We start from the raw sequence: 26,701 nt of genomic DNA on the forward strand, positions 1-26,701 counted from the left end.
TATGATCTATGTTCACAAGGGTTTTCTGCATATTACATGTTTAATTACTGCACTAGACCTTGTGGTTGAGCTGTTCAGTATTTAGGTGGAAACAGGAACAGGAAGTGCTCGTCAACACTTTATTGGTTTTCACAGGTTTATCTCCACGACGACCAAAAGGCCTCAAACCTTCTGAACATGAAACTAATAAAACAAAGTTCCTCATGAGCTGTTTTCTGTTTAGTGGAAGAACTCGAGCAAAGTTCACTTCAGCCGTAACGCTTGAGGTTAAAGTGGTAAACATTTTAATATTTAGCCCGTCACACCGGTTAGTGTTTGACAGATTAGCATTGCAGACTGAACACACTTCAGAGGGACGGGTTCAATATTTGATGATCAATATTCAGATTTCTCTGCGACAGGGAGACGATCAGGCGGTTAGCCTAGCTTAGCATGAAATAGCTCTTGAAGGGCCCCGACACATTTACATTTGTTTGTGGATAAATGAAACAACGGGTTTCCAATCTTAATGCTAAGCTAACCGCCCCGACTCTGCACTGAACATACAACCTGTACATCTTTGAAGCTAGGCTAGCAGTTTCCAGTCTTTATGCTAAGCTAACCCGCTTCCAGCTCCATAATGAACCATGAGACAAATCCATCCTATCATCTTCCTTTAAGAGAAAATAAACTTCTTAGATATTGAACGGTTCCTCTCGCTCTGCTAGCAGCTCCCCCTGCTTCCAGTCTTTATGCTAAGCTACGCTAAGCATATCCCGTCTTAAAGTAACAGAAATGAGATTGATTTCCGCTTCGACGTCTCTCAGAAGACAAAAGTAGGTTTCAGATATTGAACCGTTCCTCTCGCTCGGCTAGCAGTCCCTCCTGCTGCCAGTCTTTATGCTAAGCTACGCTAAACCGAGAGCACGGAGATTAAACTCTTTATCTTCTCATCTGAACATTTACACTGAACCAAGACAAGGTTTGCAAACTAATTGTTTAGTTTGTTTCTGGATAACAAACTTTAAACTATATTTGAGACTTTTTACAAGTTAATGTGAGAAATTAAAGAACAAATACCAAAGTGGGCATCGACGTTTGATGTGGTTTTCTTTGACGTTATTGATCTCGTGAAGCGTTGCATCATCAATCAATCGAGTTGTCACAAATGCTTGAATACAAAATGAAATCGCTTCTAAACACAAATTCACTTTGTTTTTACAGTTTGTGTTTTTATGGAAGCTTGTTAAAGCCGAGAAAATAAAGACATAAAATTCTCATAAATAAATCAAATTTGACATTTTAAGATTTATCCAAAATTCTGAATAAAACCGTTGAATGTCACAAATGAACAATTTGAGATACTCATTAAGTCACAATAATGAGTCAAGTATGAAAACTAAAAATCACCATAAATAAAAATACAAGTACAACGTCAAGAGTGTCGTGTACTTTGTGTATTTTTACCACTTTAGTCTCGGCCCAGAGGCCTTTGGGGTGTAAAGTATGAAGATTTGCAAATTCAAATAATGAAATATTAACTCAGAAGAAAAATATGGAAACAAAAATCACTATCAAGTACAAAATAATTCTATAAAACTAAATCAAACTAAAGAGTATTTTTTTTTCTTTTTCTTAATTTCTGGCAGCAATGAAAAGTAAACCTAGGAACCGTATTTACACTTTTAACATCTTATTCTCTTATTTACATTTTGTTCCTGTTCATTTCCGCCTGGTATTAAAATACCAGGCACGACTTCATCAGGTCTTTGAACGCACCACAGGGGCTGAAAGGTTAGCGTCTTCATCAGTAACAGACACAGAGCAAATAAACTGCTTTAAATGGAGAATGTTTGTGAAATAATACGAAGAAGCAGTTTCACTTCCAACTTTAAATCTGTTCCTCAACATAAAATAAATCGGTGAGTAAAATAAACGGTTCAGCCCTCGTTTTCAGTCCATCGTGTGAAACGACCACATCCGAAGAAAAGTCGAGTCTCGAGGTTGAAATGTGTTTTTGAGCGTGCAGGTTTTCCAGAATGAAGCTCAGTTCAGGGATGATTTCCCAGAGTTCCACGCTGCAGCGCTCCTCCGGTCCGACGGCTCGGCTTCGATCACCGAGCGCCGGACAGACGTCCTCATGCGTTCACTCGCTAAGTGCAAAAGCAGCTCCTATGCTACGGTCCCTGTTGTGTTGCTAGCGGCGTGTGCGACCACTTCCTGTGTGCGACCACTTCCTGTGTGCGACCACTTCCTGTGTGCGACCACTTCCTGTGCCGTGGATCCGCTACAGCCTGGCTCGCTGAAAGAACGCCTGCAGAGGATCAATAAGTCCGTTAGAACGAGCCGAGAGCCAATCGGTGAGCTTGCTGATCAGGATGGAAACACATCGTACCTTCATGTAGCTTTTCAGCACTTTGACGTCCGGCTGCTCCAGCACTTGACAAAGCTCCTTCAAATCAAACATACGAACAAAATATCATGTTTTTATTCAGTAATCACAACTAAACAGAGGCCAGGTTACGCGTTTACGTTCTCTTCCTTGGTGTATCTGTGTTTTCTACAATAAATGACAGAGTGGTGTCGGTCCAGCGGCTCACCTGAGAAATCTCAGGCGACACCTGCAGCGAAGGTAAATATTCCTGCTGCAGGAACTGGATGAACTCCGGCCCCTGAGAGAGAAACAAGAGAAGAAGAAACGCCTTCAAACTAATGGAGTTCATGGGGAACATTTCAACGCCCGGCATCAACAGCTGTTACCCGTTTGAGATGAATCATCTTCAGCGTGAGCGCACATTCTGACAGCGTCTGAAACACAAAGCGACAGCACCGCTGAGGTCTGCTCTGTAACTAACTTATGCTAACGCTAACAAAGGCTAACTAACACTAACAAAGGCTAACATATAGCAACTAATATACACAAACTAACACTAACATATAGCAACTTACATACGCTAACCAACACTAACATACGCTAACTAGCACTAACAAAGGCTAACATATAGTAACTAACATACGCTAACTAATATATATATATATATATATATATATATATATATATATATATATATATATATATATATATATATATATATATATATATATATATATATATATGTGTGTGTGTATATATATATATATATATATATATATATATATATATATATATATATATATATATATATATATATATATATATATATATGTGTGTATATATATATATATATATATATATATATATATATATATATATATATATATATATATATATATATATATATACACACACACATATATATACATACACATATATATACACACACACAGTTTGGTTTTTATTTTCATTATAGTTTGTGATTAGACCACATAAAATGCATAGAACGCTATAAGTTGCTATGGTATATACTCTTTTTGAATGAGATGTGTTAAATGTTCTCTCCTTTGTTAAAGAGCATGCATTGGCAGTATTACCAAATAAGGTAGTGAAACCTCCTCTGTCCAACTCTGGTGACAGCATGACTTATGTACTCTGGTGTATAAAAGAGGGGGTAGGAATGCATGTTTTTTGGGGGGGTGCCTGACAATTCTGTGCAGGATTAGAGAAGAGAGAAGAGGTGTTCACTCACCAGCTCTAAACTTAACCCTTTCTCTTAGTTACTTAATATGCATCTTTACTAGAAAAGGAGAAAAATCAGATTGGACCTGTCCCAGCCATTAGGGGTTGGGACAGGTCTCCAGCTTTAGAGTCTGGAAGAAACTTCTGCTATCAGGAGGGGGCTCCCTGGCAATTCTGTGCAGGAGTAGACAAGAGAGAAGAGGTGTTCACTCACCAGCTCTAAACTTAACCCTTTCTCTTAGTTACTTGTGACTTTTAAACTGTTTGAATTTAATTTTTTGTATCTAAGATAAACTTTGAATAAAAACTCAGCCTTACCCTTTGGAAGGGACTGAAACCAAACCAAAGGTTCTGGTTCTTTAAAACAATTTAAACCCTCTTTCCCTGTCCACCCACCGTGAGATACAGAGGTGACGACTGAATCTACCAAAGAGACTAAGTGTCTTTGGGTGAAGACTTAAGGTAAGTGTCTTTGGGTGAAGACTTAAGGTAAGTGTCTTTGGGTGAAGACTTAAGGTAAGTGTCTTTGGGTGAAGACTTACGGTAAGTGTCTTTGGGTGAAGACTTACGGTAAGTGTCTTTGGGTGAAGACTTACGGTAAGTGTCTTTGTGTGAAGACTTAAGGTAAGTGTCTTTGGGTGAAGACTTACGGTAAGTGTCTTTGGGTGAAGACTTACGGTAAGTGTCTTTGGGTGAAGACTTACGGTAAGTGTCTTTGTGTGAAGACTTAAGGTAAGTGTCTTTGGGTGAAGACTTAAGGTAAGTATCTTTGGGTGAAGACTTAAGGTAAGTGTCTTTGGGTGAAGACTTTTGCAGTGTTTGTCATAATGATGAGATGGTGTCAATAGGTAGAGAGAAGGTATAGACGATATACGTACTCGCTTGATAAGGGTTGAGAGAAGTTACAGCCTACCGCAGGGGACCTAGAGCGCAAGCTGTAAAACACCCTCGACAAAACCTATAACTTAATTCGAAAATAACACAAAAACCTAACGATATAGCACGGGGTGAGATAAAAGACCGAAGGCGTTATGCCAATATCGGACGAGGATTGTTATTTCCTCCGGGATCACTAGGATAATTAGCCGACGGAGTGCCACCGAGTTAGGTGAGGTCTTGCCTTTCCTACTCTCCCCCCTATCCTCCTCTTTCCCTCACCGTTCCACAACACCGTTCACGCTACAATACGCAAACTAACATATGCTAACTAACACTAACATACGCTAACTAGCATATGCTAACTAACACACACACAAACATACGCTAATTAACTAACACACATACATACGCTAACACACATTAACTAACGCTAACACACTAACACACATTAACTAACATACGCTAACACACACTAACTAACGCTAACACACACTAACTAACGCTAACACACATTAACTAACGCTAACACACATTAACTAACGCTAACACACTAACATACGCTAACACACATTAACTAACGCTAACACACTAACATACGCTAATTAACTAACACTAACATACACTAACTAACGCAGTGATTGTCAACCAGTGTGCGTGACAGATCGTCAGGTGTGCCGTGAGAAAATTTCCAATTTCACTTAATTGGTCCAAAAAAATATTATTTAGCTGCCGCAAATAATTTTCCATTGTTGAGCGTCTGAGCTGCAATATAGTGTCTGGCCTAGTAGTTTCCTATAGAACAGGTCTGCACCTTGTTCTGCTATAAACAAACTAAACGGCCGTATGTTGTTGATCGTACACGACAGCTCGTCATTTCTGGGTCGCGTTACAACTCTTTCCGCCCCGATGCGATGCACACAGGAGACACAGTGGACAGAGAGAGCGGCGAAAAATATGTCGCGTGCTTTTCACAATGGGATTTGCTGCTTTAAGCCATCACTATTTTAAGCTATGAGCTCTCATGTCTAAAGCCCAACAGTTAAGGTATTTGTAGGTCAAGACAAACGTCCAACAGGCTGCAGCCTGGAGATCCATCAATGACGTTTCTGACGTTTCTGAGGCTCTGGAAATATTCTTCCAAAAGCCCGAAAAACACACTGCAGTGACAAAGCCTGATCACTTTGTGGTCATCATTAAAATAAATGAACACCATGTTTCCTTTAAGTCAGTATTTAACAAACTGGGGCGTATTGCAGGTGGGGCGCAAGAGGAAATGCTGGTTTTACCGTACGCCGTTAATGGGTCACATGCGCATGTACGACTCGCCGATTCTTGTCATTTCGCCAAAAGCCGATCTTCATGAGATCTCCGTGAGGTCGTCTCTTCTGCTGTTGCGTCGTCAACATGGAGCATGAACTGAGAACGGCTGCATCAAATCTACCTCGTTTTAAAAAGAGTTGTAGAGGAAAGCAGCTCACTGCAGCCACTATTAATGATGCAACGTGATGCTCACACATCTGCACTCATTCTGTTTTGCAAAAAAATAGCTTGTTGTTTTCCACAAAAAGATATTTAGTTGTAACTAAACATTTGTTATTTTTTGCACGGATATAACTTTATTTTCATTTTTCTAACAAAGTGATAACACATTTGTTTTTGTCTGATGGAGCAATCTGGTTTAATTGAAAGTGATTTAAATGTTCTATTATTTATAAAAGCACATATGGAGTCACTAGTACTGTGAAGTATTACTTTGTAGTACTGTGAAGTATTACTTTGTAGTACTGTGAAGTATTACTTTGTAGTACTGTGAGGTGCCATGATGTAGTATGTCCGTCAGTCGCTCCCCCCCTAAAGCTGTAAACCAGGGGAAACACTGAATACTGTGACATTCTGTAACTTTTTGGGTTGTTGGTGTGCCGCGGGATTTTTTTTATTGTAGAAAATGTGCCGCGGCTCAAAAAAGGTTGAAAAACACTGAACTAACGCTAACACACACTAACATACGCTAACTAACACTAACACACTAACATACGCTAACTAACACTAACATACGCTAACTAACACACACTAACACTAACACACACAAACATACGCTAACACACACTAACATACGCTAACTAACACTAACACACGCTAACACACACTAACATACGCTAACTAACACACGCTAACTAACACTAACATACGCTAACTAACACACACTAACATACGCTAACTAACACTAACACACTAACATACGCTAACACACACTAACATACGCTAACTAACACTAACACACGCTAACTAACACTAACATACGCTAACTAACACACACTAACATACGCTAACTAACACTAACACACTAACATACGCTAACTAACACTAACATACGCTAACTAACACACACTAACACACACTAACATACGCTAACTAACACTAACATACGCTAACTAACACTAACACACTAACATACGCTAACTAACACTAACACACTAACATACGCTAACACACACTAACATACGCTAACACACACTAACATACGCTAACACACACTAACATACGCTAACGAACACACGCTAACTAGCACTAACATACGCTAACTAACACACACTAACATACGCTAACTAACACTAACACACTAACATACGCTAACACACACTAACATACGCTAACTAACACTAACACACTAACATACGCTAACTAACACTAACATACGCTAACTAACACACACTAACTAACACTAACACACACTAACATACGCTAACTAACACTAACACACACTAACATACGCTAACTAACACTAACACACACTAACACTAACATACGCTAACTAACACTAACACACACTAACACTAACATACGCTAACTAGCATACGCTAACTAACACTAACACACGCTAACTAACACTAACACGCGCTAACTAACGCCAACTAACATACGCTAACTAACACGTGGTTGCAGGACTCACCAGCACCGTCTGAGCGTCTGAGAGATCAAAGGTCGGTTTGAGAGGCGCCAAGAAACACGCAGGGACGATGTGCTTGTAGACGAAGTCGGGGAATCCCACCATGCCGTCTTTCCCTCCTGCAGGTTTCATCAGAGGACAATATGAGGACGACAAGGGGACGACAAGGGGACGACACGAGAAGGACACAATGACGACAAGACACAAGAGGAGACAAGAGGACGACAAGAGGACACAAGAGACAAGAGGAGGACAAGAGGACGACAAGAGGACACAAGAGACAAGAGGACGACAAGAGGGAGACAAGAAACAAGGGGACGACAAGGGGACGACAAGAGGACGACAAGAGGACACAAGAAACAAGGGGACGACAAGAGGACGACAAGAGACAAGGGGACGACAAGGGGACGACAAGAGACAAGGGGACGACAAGAGGACACAAGAGGACGACAAGAGGATACAAGAAACAAGGGGACGACAAGGGGACGACAAAGATACAATGACGACAAGGGGACGACACAAGGACAACACGAGAAGGACACAAGAGGACGACAAGAGGGCGACAAGAGGGCGACAAGAGACAAGAGGACGACAAGAGACAAGAGGACGACAAGAGACAAGAGGACGACAAGAGACAAGAGGACACAAGAGGACGACAAGAGGACGACAAGAGGACGACAAGAGACAAGAGGACGACAAGAGGACGACAAGAGGACACAAGAGACAAGAGGACGACAAGAGGACACAAGAGACAAGAGGACGACAAGAGGACACAAGAGACAAGAGAACGACAAGAGGACACAAGAGACAAGAGAACGACAAGAGGACACAAGAGGACACAAGAGACAAGAGGACGACAAGAGGACACAAAAGGACACAAGAGGACACAAGAGACAAGAGGACACAAAAGGACACAAGAGACAAGAGGACACAAGAGGACACAAGAGACAAGAGGACGACAAGAGGACACAAGAGGACGACAAGAGGACGACAAGAGACAAGAGGACGACAAGAGGACACAAGAGACAAGAGACACGAGAACGACAAGAGGACACAAGAGGACACGAGAACGACAAGAGGACACAAGAGACAAGAGGACGACAAGAGGACACAAAAGGACACAAGAGACAAGAGGACGACAAGAGGACACAATAGGACACAAGAGACAAGAGGACACAAAAGGACACAAGAGACAAGAGGACACAAGAGACCGACAAGAGGACACAAAAGGACACAAGAGAACGACAAGAGGACACAAAAGGACACAAGGACGACAAGAGGACACAAGAGACAAGAGGACGACAAGAGGACACAAGAGGACACAAGAGGACACAAGAGGACACAAAAGACAAGGGGACGACAAGGATACAAGGACAACACGAGAAGGACACAATGACGACAAGGGGACGACAAGGGGATACAAGAGGACGACAAGAGACAAGGGGACGACAAGAGGACACAAGAGACAAGGGGACGACAAGGATACAAGGACAACACGAGAAGGACACAATGACGACAAGGGGACGACAAGGGGATACAAGAGGACGACAAGAGACAAGGGGACGACAAGGGGACAACAAGAGACAAGGGGACGACAAGGGGACGACAAGAGACAAGGGGACGACAAGGGGACGACAAGAGACAAGGGGACGACAAGAGACAAGAGGACACAAGAGGACGACAAGAGGACACAAGAAACAAGGGGACGACAAGGGGACGACAAGAGGACGACAAGAGACAAGGGGACGACAAGGGAACGACAAGAGACAAGGGGACGACAAGGGGACAACAAGGGGACGACAAGAGACAAGGGGACGACAAGAGGACACAAGAGGACGACAAGAGGATACAAGAAACAAGGGGACGACAAGGGGACGACACAAGGACAACACGAGAAGGACACAAGAGGACGACAAGAGGGCGACAAGAGGACGACAAGAGACAAGAGGACACAAGAGGACGACAAGAGGACACAAGAGGACGACAAGAGGACACAAGAGGACGACAAGAGGACGACAAGAGGACACAAGAGGACGACAAGAGGACACAAGAGGACGACAAGAGGACACAAGAGGACGACAAGAGGACACAAGAGGACGACAAGAGGACGACAAGAGGACGACAAGAGACAAGAGGACACAAGAGGACGACAAGAGACAAGAGGACACAAGAGACAAGAGGACGACAAGAGACAAGAGGACACAAGAGGACGACAAGAGGACACAAAAGGACACAAGAGGACACAAGAGACCGACAAGAGGACACAAAAGGACACAAGAGGACGACAAGAGGACACAAGAGACAAGAGAACGACAAGAGGACACAAGGACGACAAGAGGACGACAAGAGGACACAAGAGACAAGAGGACGACAAGAGGACACAAAAGGACACAAGAGACAAGAGGACGACAAGAGACAAGGGGACGACAAGAGGACACAAAAGGACACAAGAGACAAGAGGACGACAAGAGACAAGGGGACGACAAGGGGACGACAAGAGACAAGAGGACGACAAAGATACAAGGACAACACGAGAAGGACACAATGGCGACAAGGGGACGACAAGGGGATACAAGAGGACGACAAGAGACAAGGGGACGACAAGGGGACAACAAGAGGACACAAGAGGACACAAGGGGACGACAAGGATACAAGGACAACACGAGAAGGACACAATGACGACAAGGGGACGACAAGGGGATACAAGGGGACGACAAGGGGATACAAGAGGACGACAAGGGGATACAAGAGGACGACAAGGGGATACAAGAGGACGACAAGGGGACAACAAGAGGACACAAGAGGACACAAGGGGACGACAAGGATACAAGGACAACACGAGAAGGACACAATGACGACAAGGGGACGACAAGAGGACGACAAGAGGACGACAAGAGGACACAAGAGGACGACAAGAGGACACAAGAGGACGACAAGAGGACGACAAGAGGACACAAGAGGACGACAATAGGACACAAGAGACAAGAGGACACAAGAGGACGACAAGAGGACGACAAGAGGACACAAGAGGACGACAAGAGGACACAAGAGGACGACAAGAGGACACAAGAGGACGACAAGAGACAAGAGGACACAAGAGGACGACAAGAGACAAGAGGACACAAGAGACAAGAGGACGACAAGAGACAATAGGACACAAGAGACAAGAGGACAACAAGAGGACGACAAGAGACAAGAGGACGACAAGAGGACACAAGAGACAAGAGGACGACAAGAGGACACAAGAGGACGACAAGAGGACACAAGAGACAAGAGGACACAAGAGGACGACAAGAGGACACACGAGACAAGAGGACGACAAGAGGACACACGAGACAAGAGGACACAAGAGACAAGAGGACACAAGAGACAAGAGGACACAAGAGACAAGAGGACGACAAGAGACAAGAGGACGACAAGAGGACACAAGAGACAAGAGGACACAAGAGACAAGAGGACGACAAGAGACAAGAGGACGACAAGAGACAAGAGGACGACAAGAGGACACACGAGACAAGAGGACACAAGAGACAAGAGGACACAAGAGACAAGAGGACGACAAGAGACAAGAGGACACAAGAGACAAGAGGACACAAGAGACAAGAGGACGACAAGAGGACACACGAGACAAGAGGACACAAGAGACAAGAGGACACAAGAGACAAGAGGACGACAAGAGACAAGAGGACGACAAGAGGACACAAGAGGACGACAAGAGGACACACGAGACAAGAGGACGACAAGAGGACACACGAGACAAGAGGACACAAGAGACAAGAGGACACAAGAGACAAGAGGACACAAGAGACAAGAGGACGACAAGAGACAAGAGGACGACAAGAGGACACAAGAGACAAGAGGACGACAAGAGACAAGAGGACGACAAGAGACAAGAGGACGACAAGAGGACACACGAGACAAGAGGACACAAGAGACAAGAGGACACAAGAGACAAGAGGACGACAAGAGACAAGAGGACACAAGAGACAAGAGGACACAAGAGACAAGAGGACGACAAGAGGACACACGAGACAAGAGGACACAAGAGACAAGAGGACACAAGAGACAAGAGGACACAAGAGACAAGAGGACGACAAGAGACAAGAGGACACAAGAGGACGACAAGAGGACACAAGAGGACGACAAGAGGACACAAGAGGACGACAAGAGGACGACAAGAGGACACAAGAGGACGACAAGAGGACACAAGAGGACGACAAGAGGACACAAGAGGACGACAAGAGGACACAAGAGGACGACAAGAGACAAGAGGACACAAGAGGACGACAAGAGACAAGAGGACACAAGAGACAAGAGGACGACAAGAGACAAGAGGACACAAGAGGACGACAAGAGGACACAAAAGGACACAAGAGGACACAAGAGACCGACAAGAGGACACAAAAGGACACAAGAGGACGACAAGAGGACACAAGAGACAAGAGAACGACAAGAGGACACAAGGACGACAAGAGGACGACAAGAGGACACAAGAGACAAGAGGACGACAAGAGGACACAAAAGGACACAAGAGGACGACAAGAGGACACAAGAGACAAGAGAACGACAAGAGGACACAAGGACGACAAGAGGACGACAAGAGGACACAAGAGACAAGAGGACGACAAGAGGACACAAGAGACAAGAGGACACAAGAGGACGACAAGAGGACACACGAGACAAGAGGACGACAAGAGGACACACGAGACAAGAGGACACAAGAGACAAGAGGACACAAGAGACAAGAGGACACAAGAGACAAGAGGACGACAAGAGGACACAAGAGACAAGAGGACACAAGAGACAAGAGGACGACAAGAGACAAGAGGACGACAAGAGACAAGAGGACGACAAGAGGACACACGAGACAAGAGGACACAAGAGACAAGAGGACACAAGAGACAAGAGGACGACAAGAGACAAGAGGACACAAGAGACAAGAGGACACAAGAGACAAGAGGACGACAAGAGGACACACGAGACAAGAGGACACAAGAGACAAGAGGACACAAGAGACAAGAGGACACAAGAGACAAGAGGACGACAAGAGACAAGAGGACACAAGAGGACGACAAGAGGACACAAGAGGACGACAAGAGGACACAAGAGGACGACAAGAGGACGACAAGAGGACACAAGAGGACGACAAGAGGACACAAGAGGACGACAAGAGGACACAAGAGGACGACAAGAGGACACAAGAGGACGACAAGAGGACACAAGAGGACGACAAGAGACAAGAGGACACAAGAGGACGACAAGAGACAAGAGGACACAAGAGACAAGAGGACGACAAGAGACAAGAGGACACAAGAGGACGACAAGAGGACACAAAAGGACACAAGAGGACACAAGAGACCGACAAGAGGACACAAAAGGACACAAGAGGACGACAAGAGGACACAAGAGACAAGAGAACGACAAGAGGACACAAGGACGACAAGAGGACGACAAGAGGACACAAGAGACAAGAGGACGACAAGAGGACACAAAAGGACACAAGAGACAAGAGGACGACAAGAGACAAGGGGACGACAAGAGGACACAAAAGGACACAAGAGACAAGAGGACGACAAGAGACAAGGGGACGACAAGGGGACGACAAGAGACAAGAGGACGACAAGGATACAAGGACAACACGAGAAGGACACAATGGCGACAAGGGGACGACAAGGGGATACAAGAGGACGACAAGAGACAAGAGGACACAAGGGGACGACAAGGATACAAGGACAACACGAGAAGGACACAATGACGACAAGGGGATACAAGGGGACGACAAGGGGATACAAGAGGACGACAAGGGGATACAAGAGGACGACAAGGGGATACAAGAGGACGACAAGGGGATACAAGAGGACGACAAGGGGACAACAAGAGGACACAAGAGGACACAAGGGGACGACAAGGATACAAGGACAACACGAGAAGGACACAATGACGACAAGGGGACGACAAGAGGACGACAAGAGGACGACAAGAGGACGACAAGAGGACACAAGAGGACGACAAGAGGACGACAAGAGGACACAAGAGGACGACAATAGGACACAAGAGACAAGAGGACACAAGAGGACGACAAGAGGACGACAAGAGGACACAAGAGGACGACAAGAGGACACAAGAGGACGACAAGAGACAAGAGGACGACAAGAGACAAGAGGACACAAGAGGACGACAAGAGACAAGAGGACACAAGAGACAAGAGGACGACAAGAGACAATAGGACACAAGAGACAAGAGGACAACAAGAGGACGACAAGAGACAAGAGGACGACAAGAGGACACAAGAGACAAGAGGACACAAGAGGACGACAAGAGGACACAAGAGGACGACAAGAGGACACAAGAGACAAGAGGACACAAGAGGACGACAAGAGGACACACGAGACAAGAGGACGACAAGAGGACACACGAGACAAGAGGACACAAGAGACAAGAGGACACAAGAGACAAGAGGACGACAAGAGGACACACGAGACAAGAGGACACAAGAGACAAGAGGACACAAGAGACAAGAGGACACAAGAGACAAGAGGACGACAAGAGGACACACGAGACAAGAGGACACAAGAGACAAGAGGACACAAGAGACAAGAGGACGACAAGAGACAAGAGGACACAAGAGACAAGAGGACACAAGAGACAAGAGGACGACAAGAGGACACACGAGACAAGAGGACACAAGAGACAAGAGGACACAAGAGACAAGAGGACACAAGAGACAAGAGGACGACAAGAGGACACACGAGACAAGAGGACACAAGAGACAAGAGGACACAAGAGACAAGAGGACGACAAGAGACAAGAGGACGACAAGAGACAAGAGGACACAAGAGACAAGAGGACACAAGAGACAAGAGGACGACAAGAGGACACAATGACAGAGACGGTGGGACCGGCGGCTCGATGCCGTCTCACCCCACAGCTCCACCAGCTTGGAGAGGACCAGGAAGCATGTTTTCTGGGCGATGGGGTCGGGGAGGTCCACGGCTCCCTGGATGATGGTGAACACCACGCGCTCGATGTTTTCTGCTCCTGAAACAACAACAGAACAGTCAGAGAAGAGTCTTCAGGGAAAGCGAGTGAAAGCTGCAGCGTCTGCTTGAACACATTCTTCAGTAACGCTCACCCTGGTTGGCCATCACCTCGTTCATGCCGCTTCCCGTGACGGTCTGGATGAAGGTGAAGTAGCTCCTTCTCAGCATCTGCTTCTCCAGAGCCGCCGCCTGGTCGTTGTCCTCCGCCGGCCGGGCCAACACCCCGAAGAAGGCGAGCACCAGGGGCATGAAGACCTGCTGCAGGAAGGGAGACACCTGCTGCTGCAGAGGGAGAGAGAGAGAGAGGGAGAGAGGACACCTTCAGTCACCGGCGGCCCGTCTCGTCTCGTCCGTAAAAGTCGGGTTACGAGCCCTACTACCTTCGGTCAGTGTCCCCGTTAGCTCCCCGCTGTAGCCAGCTGTGGCTCCTGCTAGCGCTCTGCTAGTTCCCCGCTAACTTCCGCTAGCTCCCCGAAAACCACTGAAGGTAGCGGAACCAGGCTCGACACCCGACTTGGGCAGAGGAGACGCGGCCGGTAGCAGCAGCAGCGCTAGCTAGCAGCAGCTTGCTACAGCGGGGACACCGACCGGAGGTAGGAGTGGCTTGTAACCCGACTTTTACGGTAGTCGTCGTCTCGTCTCCTTCTGCTTACCTTGAACTTGGCGGTGATCTGGCTGATGAGCGGGATGAACTCCTGCAGGTCTTTGGCCTCGCAGTCCTTCAGCATGTGCTCGGAGGCGGCGGGGATGAAGGGCAGCACCTCCTCCTCCATGCAGATGATCATGCGGTGCAGGAAGGAGCGCACCGAGCTGCGCAGCGGCCCGCGCTGGACGGGGCAGCTCAGCGCCGGCAGGAAGCTCTGCAGGCATTCTCGGTAGACCTCGGTGCAGCCGCACTGCTTCACCGTCTGCTTGTTGCTGAACGCCTTGCTGGTCCGGCTGCAGAGCATCAGCAGATTAAACCGGAGGCGTTTCAACCAAAAATGCGCTGCTGGTCAGGGGGACACTGGTGGATGAACTCAGTTTCCATGGAGACAGCTGGATCCTCACCTGGCGAACCCGACGGCGTGGCTCAGGCAGTCGGCGAGCGCGGCCTGCCGCTCGTCCTGCGTCTCCCGCGGCAGCTTGGCGAGCAGCAGGCGGAAGGCGTCGGTCAGCGGCAGCAGGAGGCTCCTCATCAGCGCCTGCTTCCGCTCCGCCGGGCACTCCGCCTGCACGATCAGCACGCCGGCCGCCTCGAACATGAACAGCTGGTCGTCGCTGGTCAGCAGTGCCGGGAAGCCGTTGTCCTGCAGAGAAGAAGGGGGCGGAATCAGTGAGGCAGAGGTCAGAGGTCAGAGGTCAGCTGCTCCAGTAAAGGCGGCGGGGCGGTTCTTACGGGAGGAGCCAGCTCCAGCAGGTCCTGGATCCGGGTCAGGATGTCCTCGATGAAGGCCGTCATGTGTTTACTGTCAACGCACGAGTATAAATACACCAAAGAGCGCCATGAGGCATTCACTCATGTTTACTGAGGGAATACCTCAAGAGAGAAGTCATGGTAAAAATAACGTTATTAATAATGGAGCTCGAGGACTCACTGCAGCGTCTTGATGAACCTGGAGAACAGGTAGGCGACTCTGCTGCGCACCTTCGGGCTGCTGTGTCTCAGTCCTCGTTGGTCCAGAAACGCCATCTGACAGTGAACACAACACAGTTCCACCTGTGTACTAACGTGTACTTTAATGTGTACTAAAATGGATATTATTGTGTATGTATACACCCAGCAACCCTCACCAGCACGTTGGGGATGTGTTCAGGCTCCACCAGGAAGAACTTGTCGTATCTGACGACGGTCTCAAAGAACTCCAGAGAGACGGAGCTGTGCTGGAAGCTGCTGACGCCGCAGGACACGAGCTGCAGGGATCAAACACACGGCGTGAGCCACCGCTCTGGAGGAGCGCGAGCCACCGCTCTGGAGGAGCGCGAGCCACCGCTCTGGAGGAGCGTGAGGCTCTAGAGGAGCATGAGCCACCGCTCTAGAGGAGCGTGAGGCTCTAGAGGAGCGCGAGCCACCGCTCTGGAGGAGCGCGAGCCACCGCTCTAGAGGAGCGCGAGCCACCGCTCTAGAGGAGCGCGAGGCTCTAGAGGAGCATGAGCCACCGCTCTAGAGGAGCGCGAGCCACCGCTCTGGAGGAGCGTGAGCCACCGCTCTGGAGGAGCGCGAGCCACCGCTCTGGAGGAGTGTGAGCCACCGCTCTGGAGGAGCGCGAGCCACCGCTCTGGAGGAGCGCGAGGCTCTAGAGGAGCGCGAGCCACCGCTCTGGAGGAGCGCGAGGCTCTAGAGGAGCGCGAGGCTCTAGAGGAGCGCGAGCCACCGCTCTAGAGGAGCATGAGCCACCGCTCTAGAGGAGCATGAGCCACCGCTCTAGAGGAGCATGAGCCACCGCTCTAGAGGAGCGCGAGGCTCTGGAGGAGCGCGAGGCTCTAGAGGAGCGCGAGCCACCGCTCTAGAGGAGCGCGAGGCTCTAGAGGAGCATGAGCCACCGCTCTAGAGGAGCATGAGCCACCGCTCTAGAGGAGCATGAGCCACCGCTCTAGAGGAGCATGAGCCACCGCTCTAGAGGAGAGGAGCATGAGCCACCGCTCTAGAGGAGCATGAGCCACCGCTCTAGAGGAGCGCGTGCTCTGGAGGACTCACCGTGCGCATCATGTCCTGCAGGGCGCTGGTCTTCGCCGTGTCTCCGGTGAAGTGAGCGCCGTGCGCCGCCGGCAGGGCTTCGCCGAGCATGTAGAGCAGCCGCACGGCCACCTCCACCTCCATGAAGGCCGCGGTCTGCCAGGTCCTAGAGAGAGACCCGTTAACGCTTGTTGTTGTCAAATAAAGGTGCATCTATGATGACCTCACGGGAACAACAGCTGGAACTTTAAAGGGACCAGAGCTCCACAATTATAACTTTTTCTAAATTAGTCACATTTGCACCTTTTCAACGTTTACTTTTGTCAATTTTTCTGCCGTTTGCGTCAATATATTAATGACAAGTTTTAGCTTTAAAGTCATATTGTCAAATAAATACATGTTTTAATGTGAGAAGGAAAAACCACAGATAAATAAATCAAAAGTAAATAACCACATGAGTAAATAGATGAATAAAATAAGCACATCTTTAATGTAGATAAATAAAGCTCACTGCATGGTGCTGTTGAAGACGCGCCGTACGGCCTCCAGCAGCAGCTCCGGAGAAACCTGAGCCAGACGGTCCAACAGCATCTTCAGATGCTTCCTGTACTCCACGAACATGGCCTCATCTTCTCCCTGAGGACAAACCACTTCCTGTTTCATTAAACTACAAACATGGCCTCATCTTCTCCCTGAGGACAAACCACTTCCTGTTTCATTAAACTACAAACATGGCCTCATGTAAAACTACAAACTCACCTCGTTTTCAAAGTTGTACTCGTCGTCATACGTCAGTTTCTTCATGACAGCCAGCATGATGGCCTGCAGGAGGAAGCTCAGTGTGAGTTCTTGTGATAATGTAAACAACTAGACGATGACATCATTGTTCATGAAGCTCACCTCGATGTTGGTCTTCTGCTGGTCGGTCAGTTGAGGAAGCTGAGGAACAGAAGGAAGAAGAATGGAGACTTTGTTTTGTTAAAAGAAATGAAGCAAATAAGGTGGACCATGACCTGGACCGTGATTTGCCCCTCACGGTCCTGGCCCCTCACGGTCCAGGCCCCTAATGGACCAGGACCCGTCTGGCCCCTCACGGTCCTGGCCCCTCACGGCTCACCTGCTTGAGGACCTGCAGGTACTCGTGGCAGAAGCCCACGATGTTGGCGGAGATGTCGTCGTCCTCGTGGCCCAGCAGCTGCAGCAGCAGCGGCACCTTGGCCTCCACGGCCTGCAGGGCCTCCGCCGAGTCCTTCACGTTGCCGGTCTTGGCCAGTCTGGTCCAGCTGAGCACCAGACTCTGACCCATCCCGCTCACCAGCCGGGAGAACTTGGCCAGGAAGTCCACGTCCTCCTCCTGGCGGGACAGGAAACGGGGAAGCGTTTAGCCGTGACACCCTCCGACACGCCTCATGAAAGAGACGAGAGGTCGTCATGGAGGTGTCCAAACATGTATTCATCAGAAATCAATCAATAACCACAGCACTGCGCGGGTAAACCCTGACTAGACCGTTTTCATACTTTGACAGAAAGAACAAAATAAAATCTATGAATGTAAACGTTTCCTGGAGAATTATTTTTTTTAATAATCTGTATTTCCGTGTTTCTTTCAGACGTCTTCAGTTTCATACTGTGAATATATTCTACTTTTCAAAATTCTTCAAGTTTAAAACGATTCGTTCTGTGATTTTGATGAAGTTATATATCTTAAGCTTAATGTTGAGTCATGACTACCTGCTCCATGAAGAAGAAGAAGCTTAATGTTGAGTCATGACTACCTGCTCCAGGTGGAAGAAGCCGGCGGCCTGCAGGACTCGGCTCAGAGACTCCACCAGCTTGGTCTTGTCCACAGGGTCCATCCCCTTGTTGACGATTTCAAACAGGCAGTCGCAGGCCTCCTCTCTCAGCTCCTGCACCGACATCTGAGCCAAGAGCAGGTTCACGAAGCTGGAGGGAGAGAGAGGCTGTTAATGGAGGTCTCTCTCCCACTTCGTCCCTCCCCCTCTCTACTGACCGGTCGTTGGCGATGAGGTTGAGGTCGATCCAGGACACGAAGGCTCCCACCACCTCCAGACACTGGCAGGTGATCTCTGGGTGTGAGTGCTGGTAGGTCTGCAGGATCTGGAACCAGGACTCCACCAGGTTGGGGATGCACTGCTCCCTCATGTGGTCTTTGATCAGAGAGTTCCTCTGGGTCTCCTGGGGACAGAGAGCGCGTTAGGAGCCTCTCGGCGCACAGAGCTCACAGGTCAGAGGTCAGAGGTCAGAGAGCGCCTCACGTCGGGCCGGTGCAGGATGTCTCGGTCCACCACCTCGCCGTCGATGGCCATGAGCGTCCTCAGGTAGATGTCCACGCCGTGAGGGTTCAGGCCCACCAGGGACAGGACGTCGAAGAAGAACTTGGGCCACAGAGTCAGGTACTCCATGGTGAAGGTGAGGGCGAACACCTGGGCCGCCTTGTTCCTGATGAAGGGCTTCTCCGGCTGAGCGTTCATCAGCTGGTGGTTACGACATGTTACAACGTGTTACGACGTGTTACAATGTGCTACGACGTGTTACGGCGTGCTACGGCGTGCTACGACGTGTTACGGCGTGCTACGGCGAGTTACAATGTGTTACGGCGTGGTACAATGTGCTACGGCGTGGTACAATGTGCTACGGCGTGGTACAATGTGCTACGGCGTGGTACAATGTGCTACGGCGTGTTACGACGTGTTACGACGTGCTACGGCGTGCTACGACGTGCTACGACGTGGTACAATGTGCTACGGCGTGTTACGACGTGTTACAATGTGCTACGGCGTGCTACGGCGTGCTACGGCGTGTTACAATGTGTTACGGCGTGTTACAATGTGTTACGGCGTGCTACGGCGTGCTACGGCGTGGTACAATGTGTTACGGCGTGTTACAATGTGTTACGACGTGTTACGGCGTGCTACGGCGTGCTACGACGTGTTACGGCGTGCTACGGCGTGTTACGGCGTGCTACGGCGTGTTACGACGAGTTACGGCGTGCTATAACGTGTTACGGCGTGTTACGACGTGCTACGGCGTGCTACGGCGTGTTACGGCGTGTTACAATGTGTTACGGCATGCTACGACGTGTTACGGCGTGTTACAATGTGTTACGGCGTGTTACGACGTGTTACGGCGTGGTACAATGTGTTACGGCGTGTTACGACGTGTTACGACGTGCTACGGCGTGCTACGACGTGTTACGACGTGTTACGGCGTGCTACGGCGTGCTACGGCGTGTTACAATGTGCTACGGCATGCTACGCCGTGGTACAATGTGCTACGGTGTGTTACGGCGTGTTACGACGTGTTACAGTGTGTTACGGCGTGTTACGACGTGCTACGGCGTGGTACAATGTGCTACAGCGTGGTACAATGTGCTACGGCGTGTTACGACGTGTTACAATGTGCTACGGCGTGTTACGACGTGTTACGGCGTGCTACGGCGTGCTACGACGTGTTACGACGTGCTACGGCGTGCTACGACGTGCTACGACGTGTTACAATGTGCTACGACGTGGTACAATGTGCTACGACGTGTTACGACGTGCTACGGCGTGCTACGACGTGGTACAATGTGCTACGGCGTGTTACGACGTGTTACAATGTGCTACGGCGTGGTACAATGTGTTACGGCGTGGTACAATGTGTTACGGCGTGTTACGGCGTGGTACAATGTGTTACGGCGTGTTACGGCGTGTTACGGCGTGCTACGGCGTGCTACGACGTGTTACGACGTGCTACGACGTGCTACGACGTGGTACAATGTGCTACGGCGTGTTACGACGTGTTACAATGTGCTACGGCGTGCTACGGCGTGTTACAATGTGTTACGGCGTGTTACGGCGTGCTACGGCGTGCTACGGCGTGCTACGACGTGTTACGGCGTGCTACGGCGTGCTACGACGTGGTACAATGTGCTACGGCGTGTTACGACGTGTTACGACGTGCTACGGCGTGCTACGACGTGTTACGGCGTGTTACGACGTGCTACGGCGTGCTACGACGTGTTACGGCGTGTTACGACGTGCTACGGCGTGTTACGGCGAGTTACAATGTGTTACGGCGTGTTACGACGTGTTACGGCGTGCTACGACGTGTTACGGCGTGCTACGGCGTGCTACGACGTGTTACGACGTGTTACGACGTGCTACGGCGTGCTACGACGTGTTACAATGTGCTACGACGTGGTACAATGTGCTACGACGTGTTACGACGTGCTACGGCGTGCTACGACGTGGTACAATGTGCTACGGCGTGTTACGACGTGTTACAATGTGCTACGGCGTGGTACAATGTGTTACGGCGTGGTACAATGTGTTACGGCGTGTTACGGCGTGGTACAATGTCTTACGGCGTGTTACGGCGTGTTACGGCGTGCTACGGCGTGCTACGACGTGTTACGACGTGCTACGGCGTGCTACGACGTGGTACAATGTGCTACGGCGTGTTACGACGTGTTACAATGTGCTACGGCGTGCTACGGCGTGTTACAATGTGTTACGGCGTGTTACGGCGTGCTACGGCGTGCTACGGCGTGCTACGGCGTGCTACGACGTGTTACGGCGTGCTACGGCGTGCTACGACGTGGTACAATGTGCTACGGCGTGTTACGACGTGTTACGACGTGTTACGGCGTGCTACGACGTGCTACGGCGTGCTACGACGTGCTACGGCGTGCTACGACGTGTTACGGCGTGTTACGACGTGCTACGGCGTGTTACGGCGAGTTACAATGTGTTACGGCGTGTTACGACGTGTTACGGCGTGCTACGACGTGTTACGGCGTGCTACGGCGTGCTACGACGTGGTACAATGTGCTACGGCGTGTTACGACGTGTTACGACGTGCTACGGCGTGCTACGACGTGTTACGGCGTGTTACGACGTGCTACGGCGTGCTACGACGTGTTACGGCGTGTTACGACGTGCTACGGCGTGTTACGGCGAGTTACAATGTGTTACGGCGTGTTACGACGTGTTACGGCGTGCTACGACGTGTTACGGCGTGCTACGGCGTGCTACGACGTGTTACGACGTGTTACGACGTGCTACGGCGTGCTACGACGTGTTACAATGTGCTACGACGTGGTACAATGTGCTACGACGTGTTACGACGTGCTACGGCGTGCTACGACGTGGTACAATGTGCTACGGCGTGTTACGACGTGTTACAATGTGCTACGGCGTGGTACAATGTGTTACGGCGTGGTACAATGTGTTACGGCGTGTTACGGCGTGGTACAATGTGTTACGGCGTGTTACGGCGTGTTACGGCGTGCTACGGCGTGCTACGACGTGTTACGACGTGCTACGGCGTGCTACGACGTGGTACAATGTGCTACGGCGTGTTACGACGTGTTACAATGTGCTACGGCGTGCTACGGCGTGTTACAATGTGTTACGGCGTGTTACGGCGTGCTACGGCGTGCTACGGCGTGCTACGGCGTGCTACGACGTGTTACGGCGTGCTACGGCGTGCTACGACGTGGTACAATGTGCTACGGCGTGTTACGACGTGTTACGACGTGTTACGGCGTGCTACGACGTGCTACGGCGTGCTACGACGTGCTACGGCGTGCTACGACGTGTTACGGCGTGTTACGACGTGCTACGGCGTGTTACGGCGAGTTACAATGTGTTACGGCGTGTTACGACGTGTTACGGCGTGCTACGACGTGTTACGGCGTGCTACGACGTGTTACGGCGTGCTACGACGTGTTACGCGTGCTACGGCGTGCTACGGCGTGGTACAATGTGTTACGGCGTGCTACGACGTGCTACGACGTGCTACGGCGAGTTACGACGAGTTACGACGAGTTACGGCGTGCTACGGCGTGCTACGGCGTGCTATGACGTGTTACGGCGTGTTACGACGTGCTACGGCGTGCTACGACGTGTTACGGCGTGTTACAATGTGTTACGGCATGCTACGACGTGTTACAATGTGTTACGGCGTGTTACGACGTGTTACGGCGTGGTACAATGTGCTACGGCGTGGTACAATGTGCTACGGCGTGTTACAATGTGCTACGACGTGTTACGACGTGTTACGACGTGCTACGACGTGTTACGACGTGTTACGGCGTGCTACGGCGTGCTACGACGTGTTACGACGTGTTACAATGTGCTACGGCATGCTACGGCGTGGTACAATGTGCTACGGTGTGTTACGGCGTGTTACGACGTGTTACAATGTGTTACGGCGTGTTACGACGTGCTACGGCGTGGTACAATGTGCTACGGCGTGTTACGACGTGTTACGACGTGTTACAATGTGCTACGGCGTGTTACGGCGTGCTACGGCGTGTTACGACGTGTTACGACGTGCTACGACGTGCTACGACGTGTTACGACGTGTTACAATGTGCTACGACGTGGTACAATGTGCTACGGCGTGTTACGGCGTGCTACGGCGTGCTACGGCGTGTTACGGCGTGCTACGACGTGTTACAATGTGCTACGGCGTGTTACGACGTGTTACAATGTGCTACGGCGTGCTACGGCGTGGTACAATGTGTTACGGCGTGGTACAATGTGTTACGGCGTGGTACGATGTGTTACGGCGTGTTACGGCGTGTTACGGCGTGTTACGGCGTGTTATGTGTTACGGCGTGCTACGACGTGTTACGACGTGTTATGTGTTACGCCGTGCTACGGCGTGCTACGACGTGCTACGGCGTGTTACAATGTGTTACGGCGTGTTACGACGTGTTACAATGTGTTACGACGTGTTACGACGTGTTACAATGTGTTACGACGTGTTACAATGTGTTACGGCGTGTTACAATGTGTTACGGCGTGCTACGGCGTGTTACGACGTGTTATGTGTTACGGCGTGCTACGACGTGTTACGGTGTGCTACGACGTGTTATGTGTTACGGCGTGCTACGACGTGCTACGGCATGTTACAATGTGTTACGGCGTGCTACGGCGTGCTACGACGTGTTACGGCGTGTTACGGCGTGTTACGGCGTGCTACGACGTGTTACAATGTGCTATGACGTGTTACGACGTGTTACGACGTGTTACAATGTGCTACGACGTGTTACAATGTGCTACGACGTGTTACAATGTGCTACGACGTGCTACGACGTGCTACGGCATGTTACAATGTGTTACGGCGTGCTACGGCGTGCTACGACGTGTTACGGCGAGTTACAATGTGTTACGGCGTGTTACGACGTGTTACGGCGTGTTACGGCGAGTTACAATGTGTTACGGCGTGTTACGGCATGTTACGACGTGTTACGACGTGCTACGACGTGTTACGACGTGCTACGGCGTGTTACGATGTGCTACGACGTGCTACGGCGTGTTACGATGTGCTACGACGTGCTACGACGTGCTACGACGTGTTACAATGTGCTACGACGTGTTACAATGTGCTACGACGTGCTACGACGTGTTACGACGTGTTACAATGTGCTACGACGTGTTACAATGTGTTACGACGTGTTACGACGTGTTACAATGTGCTACGACGTGTTACAACACAACAACATTCACGCTTCTTTAGAACATTTACAAACATTTTTTACACGACCGGATGAACTGAGCCACAACGTTTATCTGGTTTGTATGAAGTTAAAGAAAAGCACCTGAGACTGGAGCCACTTCATCAGAGCCTCTCGGATCAGCTGCTGCTGAGCTGAAGTCAGACCAGCATGTCTGCAACACACACACACACACACACACACACACAGTGAGATGAGCACTAATGCAGACGAAGAACCAGGTCCGCCCCCCCTCCTCCTCCTCCTCCTCCTCCTCCTCACCTGAACTTGATCTGATGCTCCAGCACTTGGAAGCAGAAGAACTTGACGTGGTCGTCGCTGTAATGAAACACAGGTGAGTGACATGAGGAAGACCTCTCAGCAGCGTGAGGAAGACCTCTCAGCAGCGTGAGGAAGAGCTGACTCACCTGTACAGCCCGTTAGCGACGGCCTCGGCACAAACCTCCCACGCATCCTGAGACGCCTTCAGCTGCTCGAAGTAAGCCATGGCCTGAAGACCGGGAGCAGAACCAGTTACACACCAAGCAGAGACCAGAGGAGTCATAGCAACCAGTAGAGAGAGGAGGAGGAGGAGGATGAGGAGGAGAACTGCAGCAAACATTTAATTTTAAACAGATCCTATTGAACTCTGAGCTCCTCAGTGAAACTATGTCATGATTGATGAAGAGGAGGAGATGAGAGAGGAGAGGAGACGAGGAGGAGAAGAGGAGAGATCATATTCTGTGTATCTTGGAGGAGTCCCACCCTCTGCCTGTAGGGGGCGTCTGCGTTGGGGTCGAGGCCCAGAAGCGCCTGCTCGTCCATGACTGCAGAGACGGACCGGTCGGGGTTCACTCCTCTCTGCTGCCGCCGGGCTCACCGCTCTCATCTGGAGGGAGAGCGTCACCTCGTCACCACGACAACGGCATATGATGGGATGCGTTTACCAGGACAAGATGGACGTCATCACACCGACGGCTTCAGTGACACTCTATCCTGAAGCACAACAACGTGTTTACTGGAGCTCACATCCTCCATGATGCAACACGGGTAACACTGCAACATGTCTCCTTATTCAGCCTAACTGTCTCCTTAACATGTCTCCTTCTTTAGCCTCCATGTGTCCTTTACATGTCTCCTTATTCACCCTCCCTGTCTCCTTTACATGTCTCCTTATTCACCCTCCCTGTCTCCTTTAAATGTCTCCTTATTCACCCTCCCTGTCTCCTTTAAATGTCTCCTTATTCACCCTCCCTGTCTCCTGAACATGTCTCCTTTTTCACCCTCCTTGTCTCCTTATTCACCCTCCCTGTCTCCTTAACATGTCTCCTTTTTCACCCTCCCTGTCTCCTTAACATGTCTCCTTTTTACCCTCCTTGTCTCCTTAACATGTCTCCTTATTCAGCCTCCCTGTCTCCTTTACATGTCTCCTTCTTTAGCCTGCATGTGTCCTTTACATGTCTCCTTCTTTAGCCTCCATGTGTCCTTTACATGTCTCCTTCTTTAGCCTCCCTGTCTCCTTTACATGTCTCCTTTACAGTGTCTACACCTTCAGCCTCCATGTCTCCTTCTTTAGCCTCCATGTGTCCTTTACATGTCTCCTTTACCTGTCTCCTATAAGCCCCTTAAGGAGGGTAAACATGGACCCGCGTGCCCGGGATCTCGGTCTTCTCCTTTCAAAACATGCTAACAACTTCACTCACAGAGGCAATCGATGCTAACTAACTCAAGCTAGCGTTAGCCGGCTAGCTTCGGAGCTAATCCTGACACTTTAACGACCAATAAGAACCTACGTCATCACCGGGAAGCTTTTTTTAACGTCCGCACCCACAGAGTGGGATGTAGTAAATAACTTTAAATGTGTTTTTATGCTTGTTATCACGCTCACGCCGTGACGTTACCTCCGTCTCACGGTGACAAATAGTCGCTGACGTCAACCGCTTTTATAGATAAACAAGATCAATATCGTTTCTTATTGAGATAAGAGACCAATAAAAACATTGTGGAGAACTGACCTTAATTAAAAACCTATGTCATCAATGTTCTCATGCTTTTCTGCCCGTCAGCTCATCAGAGA

The 26,701-nt window shown here is 49.4% G+C and overlaps 1 protein-coding gene across 1 annotated transcript; it reads right to left on the reverse strand.

Moving 5' to 3' along the window:
- Positions 1–105: 105 nt before the first annotated feature.
- Positions 106–26,701, reverse strand: xpot (exportin, tRNA (nuclear export receptor for tRNAs)). The gene is made up of 25 exons (XM_079236442.1): positions 26,640–26,701; positions 25,390–25,513; positions 25,053–25,135; positions 24,907–24,963; positions 24,730–24,799; positions 19,394–19,612; positions 19,129–19,313; positions 18,893–19,061; positions 18,235–18,471; positions 18,018–18,056; positions 17,877–17,939; positions 17,629–17,753; positions 17,139–17,283; positions 16,235–16,354; positions 16,039–16,133; positions 15,840–15,909; positions 15,512–15,750; positions 15,115–15,400; positions 14,554–14,743; positions 14,343–14,459; positions 7,425–7,540; positions 2,740–2,787; positions 2,580–2,651; positions 2,375–2,431; positions 106–2,293 (listed from the first exon to the last, which is right to left on the reverse strand). The coding sequence occupies exons 2-25, from the start codon at positions 25,447–25,449 to the stop codon at positions 2,267–2,269; spliced, it is 2,889 nt and encodes a 962-aa protein (XP_079092568.1). The 5' UTR covers positions 25,450–25,513; positions 26,640–26,701; the 3' UTR covers positions 106–2,266.

Source organism: Taurulus bubalis (genome assembly GCF_910589615.1).
Source record: "Taurulus bubalis genome assembly, chromosome: 20".
Lineage (NCBI taxonomy): Eukaryota > Metazoa > Chordata > Actinopteri > Perciformes > Cottidae > Taurulus > Taurulus bubalis.

Excerpts from the sequence above, each read along its gene's own strand:
- xpot (XM_079236442.1), bottom strand. The coding sequence starts at position 25,449 with ATGGACGAGCAGGCGCTTCTGGGCCTCGACCCCAACGCAGACGCCCCC. Across the intron at positions 25,136-25,389 it reads ACGCCCCCTACAGGCAGAGG|GCCATGGCTTACTTCGAGCA; the intron begins GTGGGACTCCTC and ends CCCGGTCTTCAG. Across the intron at positions 14,744-15,114 it reads AGATCACCGCCAAGTTCAAG|CAGCAGGTGTCTCCCTTCCT; the intron begins GTAAGCAGAAGG and ends CTCCCTCTGCAG.